The following is a 20,560-nucleotide window of genomic DNA, read 5'->3' as shown; positions in this document are numbered from 1 at the left end:
TAAAAGCCATGTAACATCCTTTTAACACTTTTTATTCTTAAAGATATGACCCATTTACATTCTTTATATTTACAAACACATCTAGGAACGGGATACACTCTTGCGCATTCAAACCACTCCAAAGCATAGTCTTCATTCAGTATAAATGTATAATTAATCAATATGACAATAGTTTTTTATATTGTAGTGAAATTGAAAACTGAAACCCAATCCATCTATTTGCATCCAAGAAATCTCAGGATTCTCATCCTCTTTGTTTAAGTTGTAACCAAGCATACTTTACCTGAAGATACACCATTCTGTCAATGTTTTTAGTTGCAGAGTTGCTATGAGGATCATCTGTGAATTGTGGAATAACTTATGCAACCATGAGAACACAGTCTCTGAATATATAATTTTAAGTGAAATGCCTATATTATGACAGTGAGGGATGGAGGGGATGAGGGTTTGAGAGCTGAAAGCCTCAGGCCCAGAGACTCATAACTTGACTGAGAAGGAGGTTCCGCAGGAGCAGCCGTGGTCTGCCTGGGGGTTCTTCAGCATCTGGAAGGAGGAGCGGATCATCTCCTGAGTGTAGTCCAGTGTAGAGCCTTTCACAAACTCCAGGCTATCTTGGTCCACAATGACACCTACCCCTCCCTGCTCAAACACCCTGAGAGAAAGAAAGGAGGTGCAGGGGAAAGAGTTTAGAATGGATTCAAAAAAGGGGTATTCAAAGGGATTGAGGACAGAGAGATAGCATGTAACACAGTGTAATGATCAGATAACAATGATTGTGTTACTACAAATAATTGTATTACTGCTGCATGCCATTCAACACGTTAAATAGTTCATTCATAATTTATTATTGAATGATTACAGAGGGACAATCAATCAATGACAATTACCTGTCATCCTCATTCCTAGTACTGTCAACGATAAACTTGTACTGGAAGCCAGAGCAGCCTCCGCCTTCCACCTGTATTCTCAGGTACTCTCCCTTATCCATGATCTCTCCTAGCCTCTGAACAATACAGAGAAAAGGGTAATTAGGTCAGTCCTTGACATTGTGGAGTGTCCTTGTGTCACTTGATCATCCACCACAATGTTGATGAAAGTGGAAGTGAGCGCTCAGAGAAAAAGAGTAGGGCTTTACAGCCCACATATATGGGAATGATTTCAAATTAGAAGTTACATTATATACTGTACATGACGAGTAAGCAATTTGAGTAAATAATTGCCCTAACCTTAACACATGATGCACTGAGGTATACTTTCTCTTCAACTGGACTGGACTCTGCTGAAACTGCTGGTTCCTCTTTGGCTGATGTGCTGCTTAATCGAGAGAAATCTGTGTAGAGGGGTTGTGACTTTTGGGGACATCTCAGTAATATTGGTTGGCCCACATTGGTGACAAGGGGAGCAGAGGCCCTAAAATAAATATAAGTATTAAGTCAAATCAGAGTACCAAAGAGGCTCAAGACATTCACATCACTCACTTTGAATATACACTACATGACCAAAGGTATGTGGACACTTGCTCGTCGAACATCTAATTCCAAAATCATGGGCATTAATTTGGAGTTGGTCCCCCATTTGCTGCTATAAACAGCCTCCACTCTTCTGGGAAGGCTTTCCACTAGATGTTAGAACATTGCTGTGGGGACTTGCTTCCATTCAGCCACAAGAGCATTAGTGAGGTCGGGTACTGATGTTGGCTCGCAGTCAGCGTTCCAATTCATCCCAAATGTGTTCGGTGGGGTTGAGGTCAGGGCTCTGAGCAGGCCAGTCAAGTTCTTCTACACCGTTCTCGACAAACCATTTCTGTATGGACCTCCCTTTGTACACGGGGGCATGGTCATACTGAGAAAGGAAAGGGCCTTCCCCAAACTGTTGCCACAAAGTTGGATGCACAGAATCGTCTAGAATGTCATTGTATGCTGTAGCGTTAATATTTCCCTTCACTGGAACTAAGGGGCCTAGCCCAAATCATGAAAAACAGCCCCAGACAATTTTCTTCCTCCACCAAACTTTAAAGTCACTTTCCACTCGGGCAGGTGGCGTTCTCCTGGCATCCCCCAAACCCAGATTCGTCCATCGGACTACCAGATGGTGAATTGTGATTCATCACTCCAGAGAACGCGTTTCCACTGCTCCAGAGTCCAATTGCGGTGAGCTTTACACCACTCCAGCCGATGCTTGGCATTGCGCATGGTGATCTTAGGCTGTGTGTGGCTGCTCGGCCATGGAAACCCATTTCATGAAGCTCCCGACGACCAGTTATTGTGCTGACGTTGCTTCCAGGGGCAGTTTGGAACTCTGTAGTGAGTGTTGCAACAGAGGACAGACGATTTTTACGCGCTATGCGATCCTGTTCTATGAGATTGTGTGGCCTAACACTTCGCGGCTCCGTTGTTGTTGCTCCTAGACGTTTCCACTTCACAATAACAACACTTACAGTTGACCGGGGCAGCTCTGGGAGGGAAAAATTTGACGAACTGACTTGTTGGAAAGGTGGCATCCTATGACGGTGCCACGTTGAAAGTCACTGAGCTCTTCAGTAAGGCCATTCTACTGCCAATGTTTGTCTACGGAGATTGCTTAGCTGTGTGCTCGATTTTATACACCTGTCAGCAACAGGTGTGGCTGAAATAGCCGAATCCGCTAATTTGAAGGGGTGTCCACATACTTTTGTATATATAGTGTAGTTAGCTACAATTTCTTCATCCAGATAAAAACTAGTTAATGCTGACCAACTAAGTACAAATTAATGCAACTCTATGCCTATACAACTGACCTATAAGGCCTAATGTTACACTGACAGCAGTGTAGTCTACTAGTTACTACTACTTACGCTTCGATCACACTGATAGCATCATTGCATTTTGGTACATCAGAAGTACATTCATTTCCAATGGAACGCTTATGCGTCAAACTGTATGCTTGACAGAAATGGTAGCAGAAGGTGAATGTTGAACTTTTGTTGCACAGATATCCAGATGCTGCTGCGTGCCATTTTGCGCAAAGATGCTATCTGTGTGATCGAGGCGTTAGACGCAGGGAAGAGGCATCTGCGCAAAATTCTACGCATACAGTTTGACGCATATGTTCAAAAATCCAACGTATGCACCACACCGAATGCACTGCAACTGCCTCTGCAACGCAATCGCAGGGTTCCATTGGAAACTAATGTACTTCTGGTGTACCAAAATGCAATGACACTGTCGGTGTGATAGAGGCGTTACCCCTTGATCACACCAATAGTGTCATTGCGCAAAATAGTATGCAGCATCATCTGGATATGTGTACAACAAAAGTTAAACATTCACCTTCTGTTACCATTTCTGTCAAGCCAAGCCGTCTATGCATACAGTTTGACGCATACGTTCTATAAATCCAACGTATGCACCACAGAACGCACTGCAACTGCCTCTGCAACGCAATGCTGCAAGGCAAACGCAGCATTCCATTGGAAATGAATGTACTTCTGGTGTACCAAAATGCCATAACGCTGTAGGTGTGATCAAGGCGTTAGCTTTGGGATACAACATCGGGAGTCTGTGTATATTGGTTAGTATTGTGGTTGGGTTATTTTTTCCATCGCCACCCACCAGAACGATGCACAACTCAGTGAGTCCAACCAATACACCGATTCCAGATGTTGTGTCCGAAAGCTAGGAAGGGGTCCAGCCTTGGGGTCATGCATAAAGCCAAGGCTCCGTGGATCATTGCAGCTGGCTAGACCATGTGTAGCTAGATCAAGACACACAACGTTGACCGCTTCGAACACACCGACTGTGTTTTGGTACACCAGAAGTACATTAATTTCCAATGGAACGCTGCGTTTGCCTTGCAGCATTGAGTTCTGTGTGGTGCATACGTTGGATTTATCATATCATTTATAACGTATGCTTCAAACTGTATGCGTAAACGGGTTGACAGAAATGGTAGCTGAAAGTGAATTGCACACATATCTAGATGATGCTGCATACTATTTTGCGCAACGACACAGTCGGTGTGTTCAAAGCGTAAGTCCAAAGTATTTGTCTGATTAGATGGTAGGACAATGTTTTATTAACAGCAATCAAACTTTTACATTTACATTTATATTTACGTCATTTAGCAGACGCTCTTATCCAGAGCGACTTACAAATACGTAGCTAGCTGACCAAAGCTTGACTGACCCAAAGTGATAGCCTATGCTAACTAGCGTTGTAATGTGAAGACAGCGGTCTCGACATAATTAAGTTGTTTATATGCCTTCTTAAACAATTCCCTTATATTTCAATACCCATAGAATTGCTTATTGTATACCTAGCAAAGGTCCATGCTCTTGTCTTTGTCGCACTCAACATTGCTCCTCGAAGTACGAATGACATCTTTCATAACAATGTAGCTAGAAAGCCCACCCCCAACATGGAGAAACCGCTCAGATCGAGACGGAAAACGATTGGTCTCGACGTCATAAGAAACGCCTACTCTTGCAATATATAACATATCTGATTCGTTACTTTCAACGCCAGTCAGCGAACCCATGTAGATTCGACCACCGTAAATACGCGACATTTCCGTGACAAGGAAGGACTGTCTGTGAGCATGCACCTGAAGCAAAGATGATTTATAAGCAACCCAAGATAGACCAGAGCCTGTCGTTTCAAATGGGAGCAAATTAATCATAGTGGGCAGAACAAGCAAGGAGGTGGGCAGAGCCAAGCACGAGCTAGTGAGATCCTATTGGCGCGTTCTAGCATTTATTTGCATATTTCTGTTAGAGACTGCCTACTCTGTGAAGTGCCCGTGTGCAGTAACGCAATTCGCCCTTGCACTCCTTCTAAACAACGCACTTTGTAGAAACGTTGTCAAAGGGTAAAGTCTACAAAACACAGTCCACTCTGTTTGTTACATATTCCAGTTTTGGAAACAAAAAACTGTATGGCGATCAAATGTTTCATCGATGAGAAAATATGCAGAATGTCAGCAAAATCCATCTCGCTCAATCTTCTCTCACTGCCGGCAACTGGGCTTCCTCTCATCAGCTATTTGGTAGTGAGTGGAAAGTTGGAAACGCCAACCAGATGCTGGCTGGGATGCTTCACATTAATACATCCGGTGAAATATGTGGCTTATTGTTATATCTGTGCCTGAAGCATGCAAGAGAGGTTTGTATTAAAAAGTTGTTTTGTTCGCCTAATAAATATTTTTCACAACATGTTGTATCGGTGTATATTCACCAAACGAAGATAGAAAGGTAGTTAACTAGTGAATGTTGGCTTGATAGATTGCCAAACTTTTTTCGTCCACGACCCCATTTTGATATCTGAAAATTCTCGCGACCCCAACCATGTGATTAAAAAAAAAATTAACAGCCAATGTTAACTTTTTTATTTGGGGCTATGGCAGGTGTTGGTGAACACATAATTAGGAGAGGAAGTACAAACCATCGACGCTAGACAGAGAGGAATTTGCTTAAGCAAAAAGGCAGTTTATTAAACACAGAGATATCTGTTACTGTTAGCTACATGCATGGGATCCTGCTAATTAACATGCATGGACCTAATCATATGCCACGCTAATAGTGTCAGCTGAGAAGGATGATTAAACAGAGTTTACAGCATTACTTATACAATGTAACATAAAGGAAGGGGTCCTTCTTCTAGTCCCTTGATTGGTTCCCGAGGTGTAGGAGGCGGGTCTGCTCTGTCCAGAGCAGATGCCCCATTGGTGCACGGCAGAGTCCTCTGCCCTTGGCACCCGACCAGTAGACAGGGGAGTGGAGTTTTGAGTGTGCGTGCAAATGAAATGTTTGTGTGTCAAAGAACTCGTGAGGAGGATCTGGTGGTTGGGGCCTTGAGGCGTGGGTGTCGTCCAGTTATCGTACTCCTGTAAGATTAGGCCATCTGGTGCTCTGTTCTTTGTTCGCTACTAAAATGTTATGCACAGACAACTAACACACTGTTAGTATCAGACACATGACACAGAACATTTATTGAAAACAAGCTCCTAACACAATTTGTCTTGCACAACCTCTTGCACAACATATTACTCAGATCAATCTATAACATTTTATATTTACTACGACACAGGCAATTGCAAAACATTCTAACAGTATTTCTGATTGTCTTCTCAACTCACGATCACTTACTTTTAATGTGGGGCTATGACAGTCAATTGCAAATTAGTCTGACATAATGTCTCTTATCTCACCACCACTAATGAGATGGGTGTGCTTAATGTATGTCGCGTTGGAGGTTCTCAAAGACAGGGGGCGTGGTCAACAGTGCGCACCTCATCTCTGCTGTCACATACAAGCTGGATCGATATTTGGTTTGAATGCAGATGAGAGCTCTGCTGAATCCAGCTTCACACAGATATGAGCTGACGAAGGGTACCATGAGTTTTAATGCTCTGAGGAAGACGGCAGGGTATTATTCCCTTTGAGTCAGGAACCAAAACTCCCCCTAGTGACCCGTGAATGCATTACATGACAGCTCGAAAGGCCCCACTTGACTGAATCATTCTGATTCAAGAGCAATGGCCATGTGCAGCCTTTTCCAACGATCTAAGGGCACTCTCTGGTAGAATTTTATCTTTTAGATTTAATTCATTTCCATTTAGATTAAGATTAACCACATTATTACTATTTATTTTTTTAGGATTTTGGAAATTCTCATTGACCCCATTTTCATATCAGGTAGCGACCCCAGGTTTGGGAACCGCTGCTGGAGACGGTACAGTATGAAGATAAGCTAAAACTGATTCTCCAATATAAATCCCCGATCACACTTGTTAGCGATGTCATGGCGACTTGGGCTAGCAAAATTTATGTGTAGAAACATGTCTTCGGGAATAACGGTCGTCTTGCGCCGAAATGCGCATATGCAGGCAGTCAAATCAGAGGCACTCCTTCGATATAGAGTTATTTTTGACGAATATGAAAACGTCAGTTTGTCACTTTCACGAGGTTGGGGTAATAACATGTGCAACTACTTAAGACATTGGCTCGAATCTAGGTTGTGTCTTTAGATTTCGAGAAAATGAACAACTAAGGAACAATTTTTCACTTCTCTCATTGATTTCTCAAACCCAAAATCCCGGCCTAGTATGTTTGATCTGTTTCGCAAGCCTTCCCGGAACACTAGGGGTATAGTCATTACGCCGATTCTGTTGCAAAATGTTTTACAACAGAAACCGTTTACTCCAAACAGAAAACGTTTGGCAACGAAAACTAGAGTTTCTGATGGACAAATCCAGGTAGGGAGGTCCCTCCCCGTTTCCGTTCTGTTTGCTCTCGTTTGGTTCTTAAACGGTAAATGGTTTCCGTTACAAGACATAATGAATATACCCAGGACTACACAATCTACAGTACTAATCACTGAGGTATAAAGTACTAATCCGTGCTATTTTTTCAGTTTTACACTGGGAGGAGTTAGCTAGTTTAAGTAGTCATCTAGTAGTCACACGAGTCATATGATTGAGTTAACTGAGATTACTTTTGCTGACTGAATTTGCCTTCAGAAAGTTTTCACAACCCTTGACATTTGTTTGGGTTACAGCCTGAATTTAAAATGGATTACATTTAGATGTTTTGTCACTGGCCTACACACAATACCCCATAAAGTGGAATTATGTTATTTGAAATGTTTACACATTAATTACAGATTTAAAGCTGAAAAATGTCTCGAGTCAATAAGTATTCAACCCTTATGGCAAGCCTAAATAAGTTCAGGAGTAACAATGTGCTTAACAAGTCACATTATAAATTGCATGGACTCACTCTGTGTGCAATAATAGTATTTAACATGATTTTTCAATGACTACCACATCTCTGTACCCCACACATACAATTATCTGTAATGTCCCTCAGTCGAGCAGTGAATTTCAAACACAGATTCAACCACGAAGACCAGGGAGGTATTCCAATGCCTAGCAAAGAAGGGCAACTTTTGGTAGATGGGTAAAACATTTTTTTTTAAAGCAGACTGAATATCCCTTTGAGCATGGTGAAGTTATTAATTACACGTTGGATGGTGTATCAATACACCCAGTCACTACAAAGATACAGGTGTCCTTCCTAACTCAGTTGCCGGAAAGGACAGAAACTGCTCAGGGATTTCACCATGAGGCCAATGGTAACTTTAAAACAGTTACAGAGTTTAATGGCTGTGATAGGAGAAAACTGAGGATGGATGATCAACAATATTGTAGTTACTCCACAATACTAACCTAATTGACAGAGTGAAAAGAAGGAAGCCTGTACAGGATAAAAATATTCCAAAACATGCATCCTGTTTGCAACAAGGCACTAAAGTAATACTGCAAAAAATGTAGCAAAGCAATTAACTTATTGTCCTGAATACAAAGTGTTATGTTTGGGGCAAATCCAATACGACACATTACTGAATACCACTCTCCATATTTTCAAGCATAGTGGTGGCTGCATCATATTATGGGCATGCTTGTAATCGTTAAGGACTGGGGAGTTTTTCAGAAGAAAATCAAATAAGGGAATGGAGCTAAGCACAGGCAAAATCATAGAGGAAAACCTGGTTGTCTGCTTTCCACCAGAGACTGGGAGATGAATTCACCTTTCAGCAGGACAATAACCTAAAACACAAGAAATTTGACAGAGCTTGAAGAATTGTGAAAATATGAATGGTCAAATGTTGCATAATCCAGGTGTGGAAAGCTCTTAGAGATTTACCCATAAAGACTCAGCTGTAATCACTGCCAAAGGTGCTTCTACAAAGTATTGTCTCAGGGGGTGAATACTTATGTAAATGAGATATTTCTGTATTCTTATTTTCAATACATTTGCAAAAATGTCTAAAAACATGTTTTCACTGTCATTATGGGGTATTGGGTGTAGATCGGTGATAATTTATTTATTTAATCCATTTTGAATTCAGGCTGTAACACAACAAAATGTGGAATAAGTCAAGGGGTATGACAACTTTCTGAAGTGCATTCGGAAAGTATTCAGACCCCTTGACTTTTTCCACATTTTGTTAAGTTACAGCCCTATTCTAAAATGGATTAAATCAAATAAATTCCTCATCAATCTACACACAATACCCCATAATGACAAAGCGAAAACAGGTTTTTAAAAATGTTTACACATTTAGAATTTTTAAAAAACAGAAATACCTTATTTATTTATATAAGTATTCAGACCCTTTGCTATGAGACTCGAAATTGAGCTCAGGTGCATCCTGTTACCATTGATCATCCTTGAGATGTTTCTACAACTTGATTGGATCCACCTGTGGTAAATTCAATTGATTGGACATGATTTGGAAAGGCAAACACCTGTCTATATAAGGTCCCACAGTTGACAGTGCATGTCAGAGCAAAAACCAAGCCATGAGGTCGAAGGGATTGTTGGTAGAGCTCCAAGATAGGATTGTGTCAAGGCACAGCTCTGGGGACGGGTACCAAAAAATGTCTGCAGCATTGAAGGTCCCCAAGAACACAGTGGCCTCCATCATTCTTAAATGGAAGAAGTTTGGAACCACCAAGACTCTTCCTAGAGCTGGCCGCCCGGCCAAACTGAGCAATCGGGGGAGAAGGGCCTTGGTCAGGGAGGTTCAAGAACCCGATGGTCACTCTGACAGAGCTCCAGAGTTCCTCTGTGGAGATGGGAGAACCTTCCAGAAGGACAACCATTTCTGCAGCACTCCACCAATCAGGCCTTTATGGTAGAGTGGCCAGACAGAAGCCACTCCTCAGTAAAAGGCACATGACAGCCCGCTTGGAGTTCGCCAAAAGGCACCTAAAATAAAACTGTTTTTGCTTTTTCATTATGGGTATTGTGTTTAGATTGATGAGGGGAAAAAAAACAATTGAATCAATTTTAGAATAAGGCTGTAACGTAACAAAATGTGGAAAAAGTCAAGGGGTCTGAATACTTTCCGAATGCAATGTATATGGCACTCTGTGCTTTCTAACCTGAAGTCGTTAAGGCTTTTGAAACATCAGCTGTAAGAATATTTATGTAACCTCTTTCAGGTCCAGATTGCAGCTATGGATTTTCGCTTAGCTTCCATCTCTTCTCCCTGATTGCTCTCACCTGCACGAAACCTGTGAAATTTGCAGATTGTGGTACGTTTTGATTGATGTGTTGGCATTTTGATGACAAATGATTTCATTTACTGAATGGTTTGGTCTTATCTTGTCAGGTGATGTGTGACCTCTATTTGTTGCAAGGCTGTTTTCATTTACCACAAGAGTAGGTTACCAAAATAACATATATTTCAAGGTGTGGATCTTTGGCTTGATTTCATTACTAGAATAATGAATAGTGACAATGCAATCTGTTTTCTGTTCTCTTCAGGCTCTGCTGTTGGTAAGGTGGTGATTGTGGACATCCAACCTTGTCAGCTCCATAAAGGACAGGCCTATGCTGTCAATGTGACATTCCCGAGTGGCGCAGTGGTCTAAGGCACTGCATCGCAGTGCTAGCTGTGCCACTAGAGATCCTGGTTCGAATCCAGGCTCTGTCGTAGCCGGCCGCGACCGGGAGACCCATGGGGCGGCGCACAATTGGTCCAGGGTAGGGGAGGGAATGGCCAGCAGGGATGTAGCTCAGTTGGTAAAGCATGGCGTTTGCAACGCCAGGGTTGTGGGTTCGATTCCCACAGGGGGGCAGTATGAAAAAAATAAAAATTATAATGTATGCACTCACTAACTGTAAGTCGCTCTGGATAAGAGTGTCTGCTAAATGACTAAAAAATGTAAAAAACATTCAACAGTGGTAAGTAAGTATCGGTATATCATCAACCAATTTTTTTTTTAGCCCTTCACATTTGTACTCATATACTGGTTGAACATTTCAGATTTGGGCACTGATAAGCACCTTTTGGAACGCAGTGGCTGTACAGTAACATGCTATAAATTATGTCAGAGCTCAGGCTCTGCGCCTCACAGCGCTGTATGGGTTTTGACTGACAGCCATTCTGAACTTGAGCACTGCACACGACAAGAAGTTGCCACCAACCCTCCAGCTAATTGGGTAACTTGTGGAAAAAGAAAACATTCTGAGTGAGGGAAATTCTGTAAATAAGAGGAGTCTATGTATTTTGAAAGATGAGACGTTGAGGATTATAATAAATACCGCTTTGATGTCATACATGCAAGCCAAAACCTGTGAGTCCAAATGTGCACCTCACATTTCCATATCATAAAACTCTGTCAAATACAGTGTCAACGTTTATGATCACTATATTTGATGCACTGTTACAAGATGATATGGCATCATACCCTGGGTTTTTCTGAACAGCATGAGCCTATGTTTGTCTATTGTTTAGAAAATTCGCAGAGGAACACACACCCGAATCCACGCATGACTCCTTTCTATGTGCTCCAAAAATACGATCTGTTTCTCTGAATTTCCCTGTGAAAGCCTAACACTGTAGGATCATATTTTTTAATTTAGCTAGTCATGTTGGCAATAGATCAAGCTTTCGAATGATGCCCACCTGACCCAGATTGCGATTTATTATGGTCTGATTTTGGATTGCAGTAATTGTGGCGATGCAGGGTTGTTCTAAACAAAACAACTACAAGTGTGCTTGCTTTAGTTCCTCAATGGCAGACATAGGAGAGCAAAAAAATATAAATGCAACATGTAAAGTGTTGGTCCCATGTTTCATGAGCAGAAATGAAAGATCCCAGAAATGTTTCATACCTACAAAAAGCTTTTTTCTCTCAAATTGTGCACAAATTTGTTTACATCCCTGTTAGTGAACATTTCTCCTTTGCCAAGATAATCCATCCACCTGACATGTGGCATATCAAGAAGCTGATTAAACAGCATGATCATTACACAGGTGCACCTTGTGCTGGGGACAATAAAGACCACTCTAAAATGTGCAGTTTTGTCACAACACAATGCCACAGATGTCTAAATTTTGAGGGAGCATGCAATTGGCATGCTGACTGCAGGAATGTCTACCAGAGCTGTTGCCAGAGAATTGAATGTTCTACTATAAGCCGCCTCCAACGTCATTGTAGAGAATTTGGCAGTAAGTCCAACCGGCCTCACAACTGCAGACCATGTGTAACCACACCAGCCCAGGACCTCCACATCCGGCTTCTTCACATTCGGGATCGTCTGAGACCAGCCACTCGGACAGCTGATGAAACTGAGGAGTAATTCTGTCTGAAATAAAGCCCTTTTGTGGGGAACAACTCATTCTGATTGGATGGGCCTGGCTCCCCATTGGGTGGGCCTTTGCCCTCCCAGGCCCACCCATGGCTGTGCCCCTGCCCAGTCATGTGAAATCCATAGATTAGGGCCTTATTAATTTATTTCAATTGACTGATTTCCTTATATGAACTGTAACTGTAAAATCGTTGCATTTATATTTTTGTTCAGTATAGCTCAAGCTGGTTGTTGAATGGGAACTGAGAGATGACACTGGCAAAGACTTGTTCTGCATAAGGTTCCCAGTCCAGATAGTAAGCTGAGAGTTGTCTGCAGTACCTGCTGAAGGGAATTTTTAAAAAGGGATTCTAATGTGATAAACTGATTAGCCTACAGACAAATTTGATAGATTATCAATAATTTTCTATTTTAACAATTTATTCTGTAGGTTTTAAATGTATACTGCAGCTTTCAAACAACATTTTACATTTACATTTGTAAATTTAGCAGACTCTTATCCAGAGCAATGATTGATGAAGATGAGATGCTAAAGAATGAGTCTGTTAATGCTCCTGTGAACAATACATTCCTGAACTTTATTTACATTGCAGTGCGGTACAACTATCTAGATATTTGCTTATTTTTTACTGGCTGCTGTGTAGTCTGAAAAGCTATTTGGCATGTACTGTATATTTCCTTTTGACCGCAAAATACTTTCCAACTAATAAGTACTCTGGGAGAGTAACTGATTTGTGTACTGTCAACCAGTAATGGCTAGATTTGTAATTTTATACATCTGGATATCTAAATTGTTACATCTAATAAAGTATTTAATTAATCTTAAGTGTTGTAGTGCTACAGTTTTTACCTTTGGAATTTGCTTTCACATCTGATTAACATTACGGACAAACAAATGTCTGACAAAATGCTGTGAGCTGTTCATTTAACTTTTAAAAAGCATAACATAACACATGCCTCAGCATTTTCAAGATAATAAGATGTTATTACATGGGATGACTGGCTTTACTCATTCACCTAGGTAATACTGATGCACAGACATCAGTCATTTGAAAAGCAATAAGTGCAATTGAATTGCAGACTAGAATGAAATGAGCTTTTCTTGGTCAGCAGCATAAACAATGACAGTAAAAATTCTAGACATTTACATACAGAGTAGGCTAAACTGGTTTGATACAAACTTAAATGAGACTATTGATGAGAATTTATTCTCAACACAAAAATACGAACTGGAAAAGTACCAGAACTGTGAAACTGATAAAGACTTGGGGCTAATCATAGATGTATGGGCCAACATCCTCAGGCAGCTTCACAATGAATATGATTCCATCTCTTGACATCTGAAATAATTAAAATATGTTGACTCTCAGAGCTGGAACCGGTAGTAAATGATAATACAGTGCCTTGCAAAAGTATTCATCCCCCTTGGCGTTTTTCCTATTTTGTTGCATTACATCCTGTAATTTAAATGTATTTTTATTTGGATTTCATGTAATGGACATACACAAAATAGTCCCAGAGTCTGCAGCACCACTAAGCAAGGGGCACCACCAAGCAAGCGGCACTATGAAGACCAAGGAGCTCTCCAAACAGGTAATGGACAAAGTTGTGGAGAAGTACACATCAGGGTTGGGTTATAAAAAAATATCAAAAACTTTGAACATCCCACGGAGCACCATTAAATACATTATTTAAAAAGTGGAAAGAATATGGCACCACAACAAACCTGCCAAGAGAGGGCCACCCACCAAAACTCACAGACCAGGCAAGGAGGGCATTAATCAGAGAGGCAACAAAGAGACCAAAGATAACCCTGAAGGAGCTGCAAAGCTCCACAGCGGAGATTGGAGTATCTGTCCATAGGACCACTTTAAGCAGTACACTCCACAGAGCTGGGCTTTATGGAAGAGTGGCCAGAAAAAAGCCATTGCTTAAAGAAAATAATAAGCAAACACATTTGGTGTTCGCCAAAAGGCATGTGGGAAACTCCCCAAATATATGGAAGAAGGTACTCTAGACAGATGAAACTAAAATTGAGCTTTATTGGTCATCAAGGAAAACGCTATGTCTGGCGCAAACCCAACACCTCTCATCACCCCGAGAACACCATATTTTTCATCGGCAGGGACTGGGAAACTGGTCAGAATTGAAGGAATGATGGATGGCGCTAAATACAGGGAAATTCTTGAGGGAAACCTGTTTCAGTCTTCCAGAGATTTGAGACTGGGACGGAGGTTCACCTTCCAGCAGGACAATGACACTAAGCATACTGCTAAAGCAACACTTGAGTGGTTGAAGGGGAAACATTTAAATGTCTTGGAATGGCCTAGTCAAAGCCCAGACCTCAATCCAATTGAGAATCTGTGGTATGACTTAAAGATTGCTGTACACCAGCAGAACCCATCCAACTTGAAGGAGCTGGAGCAGTTTTGCCTTGAAGAATGGGCAAAAATCCTAGTGGTTAGATGTGCCAAGCTTATAGAGACATACCCAAAGAGACTTGCAGCTGTAATTGCTGCAAAAGGTGGCTCTACAAAGTATTGAATTTGGGGGGGTGAATAGTTATGCACGCCCAAGTTCTGTTTTTTTGTCTTATTTCTTGTTTGCTTCACCAAAAATATTTTGCATCTTCAAAGTGGTAGGCATGTTATGTAAATCAAATGATACAAACCCCCCCCAAAAATCCATTTTAATTCCAGGTTGTAAGGCAACAAAATAGGAAAAATGCCAAGGGGGGTGAATACTTTTGCAAGCCACTGTATATTGTGCTTTTTACTGAGGAACTAAAAGCAGTTTATGTTCCATATCCAAAACAAATAGGTTTATCAATGATACATCCTCTTCAACTCATCTTCAGGTGCTTTAATTGTTTGCCTAAAGGTGTCCGCATACATGGGTAGGCGAAGGGACCGTCTGTGCTCTCATACTCCCTAAAGACCTTCGCTTGGTAACGAGAAAAAAGCGCCAATATTACTGTTTGTCCATATTGAGAAGCCGTAGCAACAACATAGCCAGAAACACTTCATCAAAATAGTCAGACAATCTAGGATAAATCAAGAAATCTGTCATTAATTTTGACGTTTTTGCCGAGGAGGTCTTAAGTTGCGCAATTCTACATCTAGCTAAAATGTTTGGTGCAATGAAAGAATGTGCATGAAAACTAGTCGTCTCTCATTGAATGACAACAAACACTTCATGTTCCCACTCCTACTAGGAGTAGTATCGTTGACCAATCACCGATGAAGGGGCTTAAGGCGTCAGCATGCTTCAGTTCGGCTAGGCGAACGAGTGTGCTTGCATACTCCGTTAAAATACATCCTCCTCCCCCCCCCCTCCCCTCCCCTCCCCATGTGAATACAATCGTAGTAGCAGCCAGATGGATGTCCGGTAAATCATAACCTAATCAGAAAGGTTTCTATGTTTGTATTCAGATAGTACAATTGATGTCCCAACAAGCCTTGTTTCACTTCCACATCATTAGCTACACTGTCTTTTCTATTGTCCATTTTGCTGCAGCCTCTCCAATCTCTGTAGCAGGGCGTTCCCAAAGGCTTCTCTGTAACCTGGGCTGAGGGTGTCCAGCAGCGAATAAACAGTCTCATAGTACTGGGTGCTCAAGCTCTCATCCACCTGGTCGAAGGCGTAGCCAACCACCTGTAAGGTCAAACATAGAGCGGTCAATCATATAGGCCTACACAGAATAACAGTTCAACAGCACAAATTGAATCACAGCATCAAGTCAATATTGTCGATATCCCTCACCCTTAAACCGGCTTCTGTGAGCTCAAGGCAATAGCGATTTCCCTCTCTCGTTTCCACGTTTATGTAGGCCACATCCAAAACACTGTCCAGATTTTGGGACACGTACATTTTGGCCACGGCGAATAGCACATCATTGACCACTGCCTCTGCTTCCAACCTCATGTCCTTCATGTGATTAATACAGTCTTCGTCAAGCAAGGAAACAGCTGAGTCCTCTGGTCGGTAGTCTATCTCCATCCCCTACACCAGACACACACAAAATCAACTGATGTTAAAGGTAAAAGAAGTAAGAAAATTAAGTATAGTAAATGCAAGCTAAGTACAAAAAGAAAGAAAAAAGTAGTGTTTTACCATATAATAATAAATGCGTTTTTGTTATCATAGGAGAGTTTGTAAACTAAGATGTAAAGCTTCAAATTAACATTGCATTTAGAACTATATTAAAGGGAGGTAGGTAAATGGTACAAGCAAGTCCAAATATATTATTACAGTAGAGCTTTAAAGGCTGGTGTGTTGTGATGGTTTGGAATTCATTCATGAATCATGTGATAACTATTGAGATGAGTTAGAGTTTGACTAGCGAGCTAGCTAGCATCTCATACCATAGTTACTACTGTTTATGTTTGATACCGGAGCTCTGAGGCATGATTCGAAATCGCTAAGCAGCTAACGTCTCGATCACACCGACAGCGTTTTGGTACACCAGAAGTACGTTAATTTCAAATGGAACGCTGTGTTTGCCTTGCAGCATTGCGTTGCATATCCAATTGTAGTACGTTCTGTGTGGTGCATACGTTTGATTTATCAAAGATATGCATCAAATTGTATGGGTAGACAGCTTGACAGAAATGGTAGCAGAAGGTGAATGTTGAACTTTTGTTGCACACATATCCAGATGATGCTGCATTCCATTTTGCGCAATAACACTGTAGGTGTGAGAGGCATAACTTCGAAGCAGTGTGCCGATGCGTATCACTTTATCAGAAGTACATCATCAATGACAGCCGAAGCTTCATTTGATCACGTGCTTTTTCAAACCATGTGTTGCAAAATAAGAGATCCCACTGATTTCGTTGTGGTTCCGGTGCTTTCTTCGATTCCAAGCTGCTTTCAAACACCGACCTCTATACTGGACACGTACTTACAAATATAGTTCGTATTTTGAACTAAAGGTTTACTCTAAAACAGCTTTTGTTTTTAGGGATTTCTTTTTTTACTACCTCGTACAGTAGGTGGCGCCAATACACCTTATGAGTGTAGTCTGCCAATAAACCTCAAAGAAGAAGTTTACACCTCGATCACACCTACAGCGTTATTGCACAAAATGGTATGCAGCATCATCTGGATATGTGTGCAACAAAAGTTCAACATTCACCTTCTGCGCATACAGTTTGATGCATACCAAACAGAACGCACTGCAACGCAATGCTGCAAGGCAAATGCAGCGTTCCTTTGGAAATGAATGTACTTCTGGTGTACTAAAATGCAATGACGCTGTCGGTGTGATCAAGGCGTTACCCTGACTGGTAGCTTAGCAGGTAGGGAGTACAGAACATTCAGGGACGTGAGGGTATGAGGTTGAAGACACACTATTTCAAAAATGGTTTTATGTGAAACCACACTTTTTGCACTGTTCAAATCATTTGTTTTATTTAGTACCTTGGCTCTGTCATATCCTCACATGGCCTCTCCTATCATTGCTACGCTGACGACACAACTAATCTTCTCCTTTCCCCCTTCTGATAACCAGGTGGCGAATCGCATCTCTGCATGTCTGGCAGACATATCAGTATGGATGACGGATCACCACCTCAAGCCGAACCTTGGCAAGACGGAGCTGCTCTTCCTCCCGGGGAAGGACTGCCTGTTCCATGATCTCGCCATCACGGTTGACAACTCCGTTGTGTCCTCCTCCCAGAGTGCGAAGAGCCTTGGCGTGACCCTGGACAACACCCTGTCGTTCTCCGCTAACATCAAGGCGGTGACCCGATCCTGTAGGTTCATGCTCTACAACATTCTGAGAGTACGACCCTGCCTTACACAGGAAGCGGCACAGGTCCTAATCCAGGCACTTGTCATCTCCCGTCTGGATTACTGCAACTCGCTGTTGGCTGGGCTCCCTGCCTGTGCCATTAAACCCCTACAACTCACCCAGAATGCCGCAGCCCGTCTGGTGTTCAACCTTCCCAAGTTCTCTCCACGTCACCCCCGCTCCTCCGCACACTCCACTGGCTTCCAGTTGAAGCTCGCATCTGCTACAAGACCACGGTGCTTGCCTACGGAGCTGTGAGGGGAACGGCACCTCCGTACCTTCAGGCTCTGATCAGTCCCTACACCCAAACGAGGGCATTGCGTTCATCCACCTCTGGCCTGCTGGCTCCCCTACCTCTGCGGAAGCATAGTTCCCGCTCAGCCCAGTCAAAACTGTTCGCTGCTCTGGCACCCCAATGGTGGAACAAGCTCCCTCACGACGACAGGACAGCGGAGTCACTACGGAGACATTTGAAACCCCACCTCTTTAAGGAATACCTGGGATAGGATAAAGTAATCCTTTCTACCCCCCTTACCCCAAACCCCCCACCCCAAAAAAAAAATTGTAAAGTGGTTATCCCACTGGCTATAAGGTGAATGCACCTATTTGTAAGTCGCTCTGGATAAGAGCGTCTGCTAAATGACGTAAATGTAAATGTAGTATTAGCTTCTGTCTTAAGCATAGTAAATAATGCCATAGATTCCGTTGTTTTGTTTTTTATATACTGAACAAAAGTAGAAACGCAACATGCAACGATTTCAAAGATTTTACTGAGTTACAGTTCATATAAGGAAATCAGTCAATTGAAATGAATAAATTAGGCCCTAATCTATGGATTTCACATGACTAGGCAGGGGTGCAGGTAAAGAAGCCGGAAGTGGAGGTCCTGGGCTGGCGTGGTTACACGTGGTCTGCTGTTGTGAGGCTGGTTGGACGTACTGCCAAATTCTCCAAAATGACTTTGGAGGCAGTTTATGGTAGATAAATTAACATTCAATTCTCTGGCAACAGCTCTGGTGGACATTCCTGCAGTCAGCATGGCAATTGCACACTCCCTCAAAACATTGTGGCCTTTTATTGTCCCCAGCACAAAGTTCACCTGTGTAATGATCATGCTGTTTAAATCAGATTCTTGATATGCCACACCTGTCAAATGGATGGATTATCTTGTTGCGTTTATATTTATAAGGAATATAAAGGGAAGCATGATGCAGGTATTCCCACTGATTATAGGCTAACAAAGCCAAAGATGTACCGCTGCGCCACGGAATTCTGATTAAAATAGTTGAGAAAAAAACAAGTCTGATAATCACACGCTGCTATTTATTGCTGACCAGGAGATGTTACTAACGTGCATTGTGAACAGATGAAGCTTCGAGTAATTCACCGTTTTCCGCCACAATTTGGTGAAAGCGCCGAAGCCTTCTTCAGAAAGCCTCGGGTTCCCATCACTACTGTTTACCACTTATCATTCCGTGACAAGACAGTCCCACTGCAGTCCACCATCATCACCATGGCATGTTAGCTTGCTAGCTATCTTACCGCCGATAGCCGCCAATATCCGTGGCTATGGGTTCTCTTTATAGAATGATTTGTATTTCCAATCAACAATAATGATTATACGTAAACTTCAACAGTATCAGGAAATGTAATTTCTGTATTTAAAAAAAGATATAGTTTTTCTAGCTGCGTTACTCACCTCCCTCCGGGGTTGTTAATTTTTACTGTACTTCCGGGTGATCAACAAAGTTTTGTTCATTAAGATTTCACACTTCCAGTTCTCAAAATCTTTGGCCCTTAGTGAGTTCTGGTTAACACAACTGTAGTTATATATTTTTGATAAATACTTTTTTGCATTGATTTCTACACCTTGTTTTTGAACATGGCACTAGTGGGGTTTCTCAGCGGTTGGCATCCAACGTTACGGTGCATTACCGCCACCTACTGTACTGGAGTGTGGGCCAGCGATAGGGAGAAACTAAATCCTCCCTATCCTACCTGCCAGCCCCGTTGCTCTTAAAAAAGATAACAAAATATTTGAGACTATATCTAATGACGTTCTACTCAATATACTCTTTAAACTAATTTCCTGTATCCCCTTCTCCCTCATACTAAATCTCATCATCTCTCTTTCCCTATGATACTGCCCACACTGTAGCAATACATGCTAATATTCAGATCAGAAATCATAAGAAAAAGTTGAAGTGGAATGGCTTGTGGAGGAAAAAGCTTTGCTGGGAGCCTATGCGCAGTAAACCCTTTTAGTAGATTTTCGCAGAAGGGGGTGGAGTTCGGATGTGTACGTTCTCCTGTCTTCTTACGTACAGCGAAACGTGGAAAGCGTCAAGAGGGAGTTATATTAATGTCCAGGACATGCCCGGGTGAAGCGGGTTAGCCTTGATTGCGTGAGCCAGGTGCCCCGTTCTGGCCGACGGCGAAGAACGCTCAAAACAAAAGTGACGTAGGTTAAGCACGTGGAGTAATTCTAGGGTTCTGTGTTTTCAAATACAAAAGTGATTGATTTTGATCAAAAGGATTTATCTAGTTTGAAAATTAGAACATATATTTTATGGAAAATAAATGTGTGTTTCTGAACGATGCATCATGCTGCCTTATTGACAACATGG

General features: G+C 42.0%; 3 protein-coding genes across 4 annotated transcripts; 1 reads left to right on the top strand and 2 right to left on the bottom strand.

Annotated features, from left to right (window-relative positions):
• Positions 1-16: 16 nt before the first annotated feature.
• Positions 17-4,412, bottom strand: LOC121544364 (iron-sulfur cluster assembly 2 homolog, mitochondrial-like). The gene is made up of 4 exons (XM_041854294.2): positions 4,294-4,412; positions 1,227-1,410; positions 888-1,003; positions 17-652 (listed from the first exon to the last, which is right to left on the bottom strand). The coding sequence occupies exons 1-4, from the start codon at positions 4,356-4,358 to the stop codon at positions 478-480; spliced, it is 540 nt and encodes a 179-aa protein (XP_041710228.1). The 5' UTR covers positions 4,359-4,412; the 3' UTR covers positions 17-477.
• A 5,479-nt stretch (positions 4,413-9,891) lies between these two features.
• On the top strand, positions 9,892-12,444 carry LOC121544467 (NPC intracellular cholesterol transporter 2-like). Its single transcript, XM_041854393.1, has 4 exons — positions 9,892-9,898; positions 9,985-10,077; positions 10,310-10,410; positions 12,358-12,444. Exons 1-4 carry the CDS (start codon positions 9,892-9,894, stop codon positions 12,442-12,444), a joined length of 288 nt encoding a protein of 95 aa, XP_041710327.1.
• A 2,542-nt stretch (positions 12,445-14,986) lies between these two features.
• LOC121544363 (GSK3-beta interaction protein) lies at positions 14,987-19,792 on the bottom strand. Of its 2 annotated transcripts, none has more exons than XM_041854293.2 (3): positions 19,633-19,792; positions 15,902-16,141; positions 14,987-15,793 (listed from the first exon to the last, which is right to left on the bottom strand). In XM_041854293.2, exons 2-3 carry the CDS (start codon positions 16,136-16,138, stop codon positions 15,635-15,637), a joined length of 396 nt encoding a protein of 131 aa, XP_041710227.1. In that variant the 5' UTR covers positions 16,139-16,141; positions 19,633-19,792; the 3' UTR covers positions 14,987-15,634. The 2 variants fall into 2 exon arrangements, with proteins under 2 accessions (XP_041710227.1, XP_041710226.1); XM_041854292.2 differs by lacking the exon at positions 19,633-19,792 and adding an exon at positions 19,285-19,617.
• Positions 19,793-20,560: the final 768 nt, after the last annotated feature.

The sequence above is a fragment of the Coregonus clupeaformis genome, chromosome 29 (genome assembly GCF_020615455.1).
Source record: "Coregonus clupeaformis isolate EN_2021a chromosome 29, ASM2061545v1, whole genome shotgun sequence".
Taxonomy (NCBI): Eukaryota; Metazoa; Chordata; class Actinopteri; order Salmoniformes; family Salmonidae; genus Coregonus; species Coregonus clupeaformis.
Note: the sequence above shows the minus strand (reverse complement) of the source record. Positions and strands in the feature narration are given on the sequence as shown.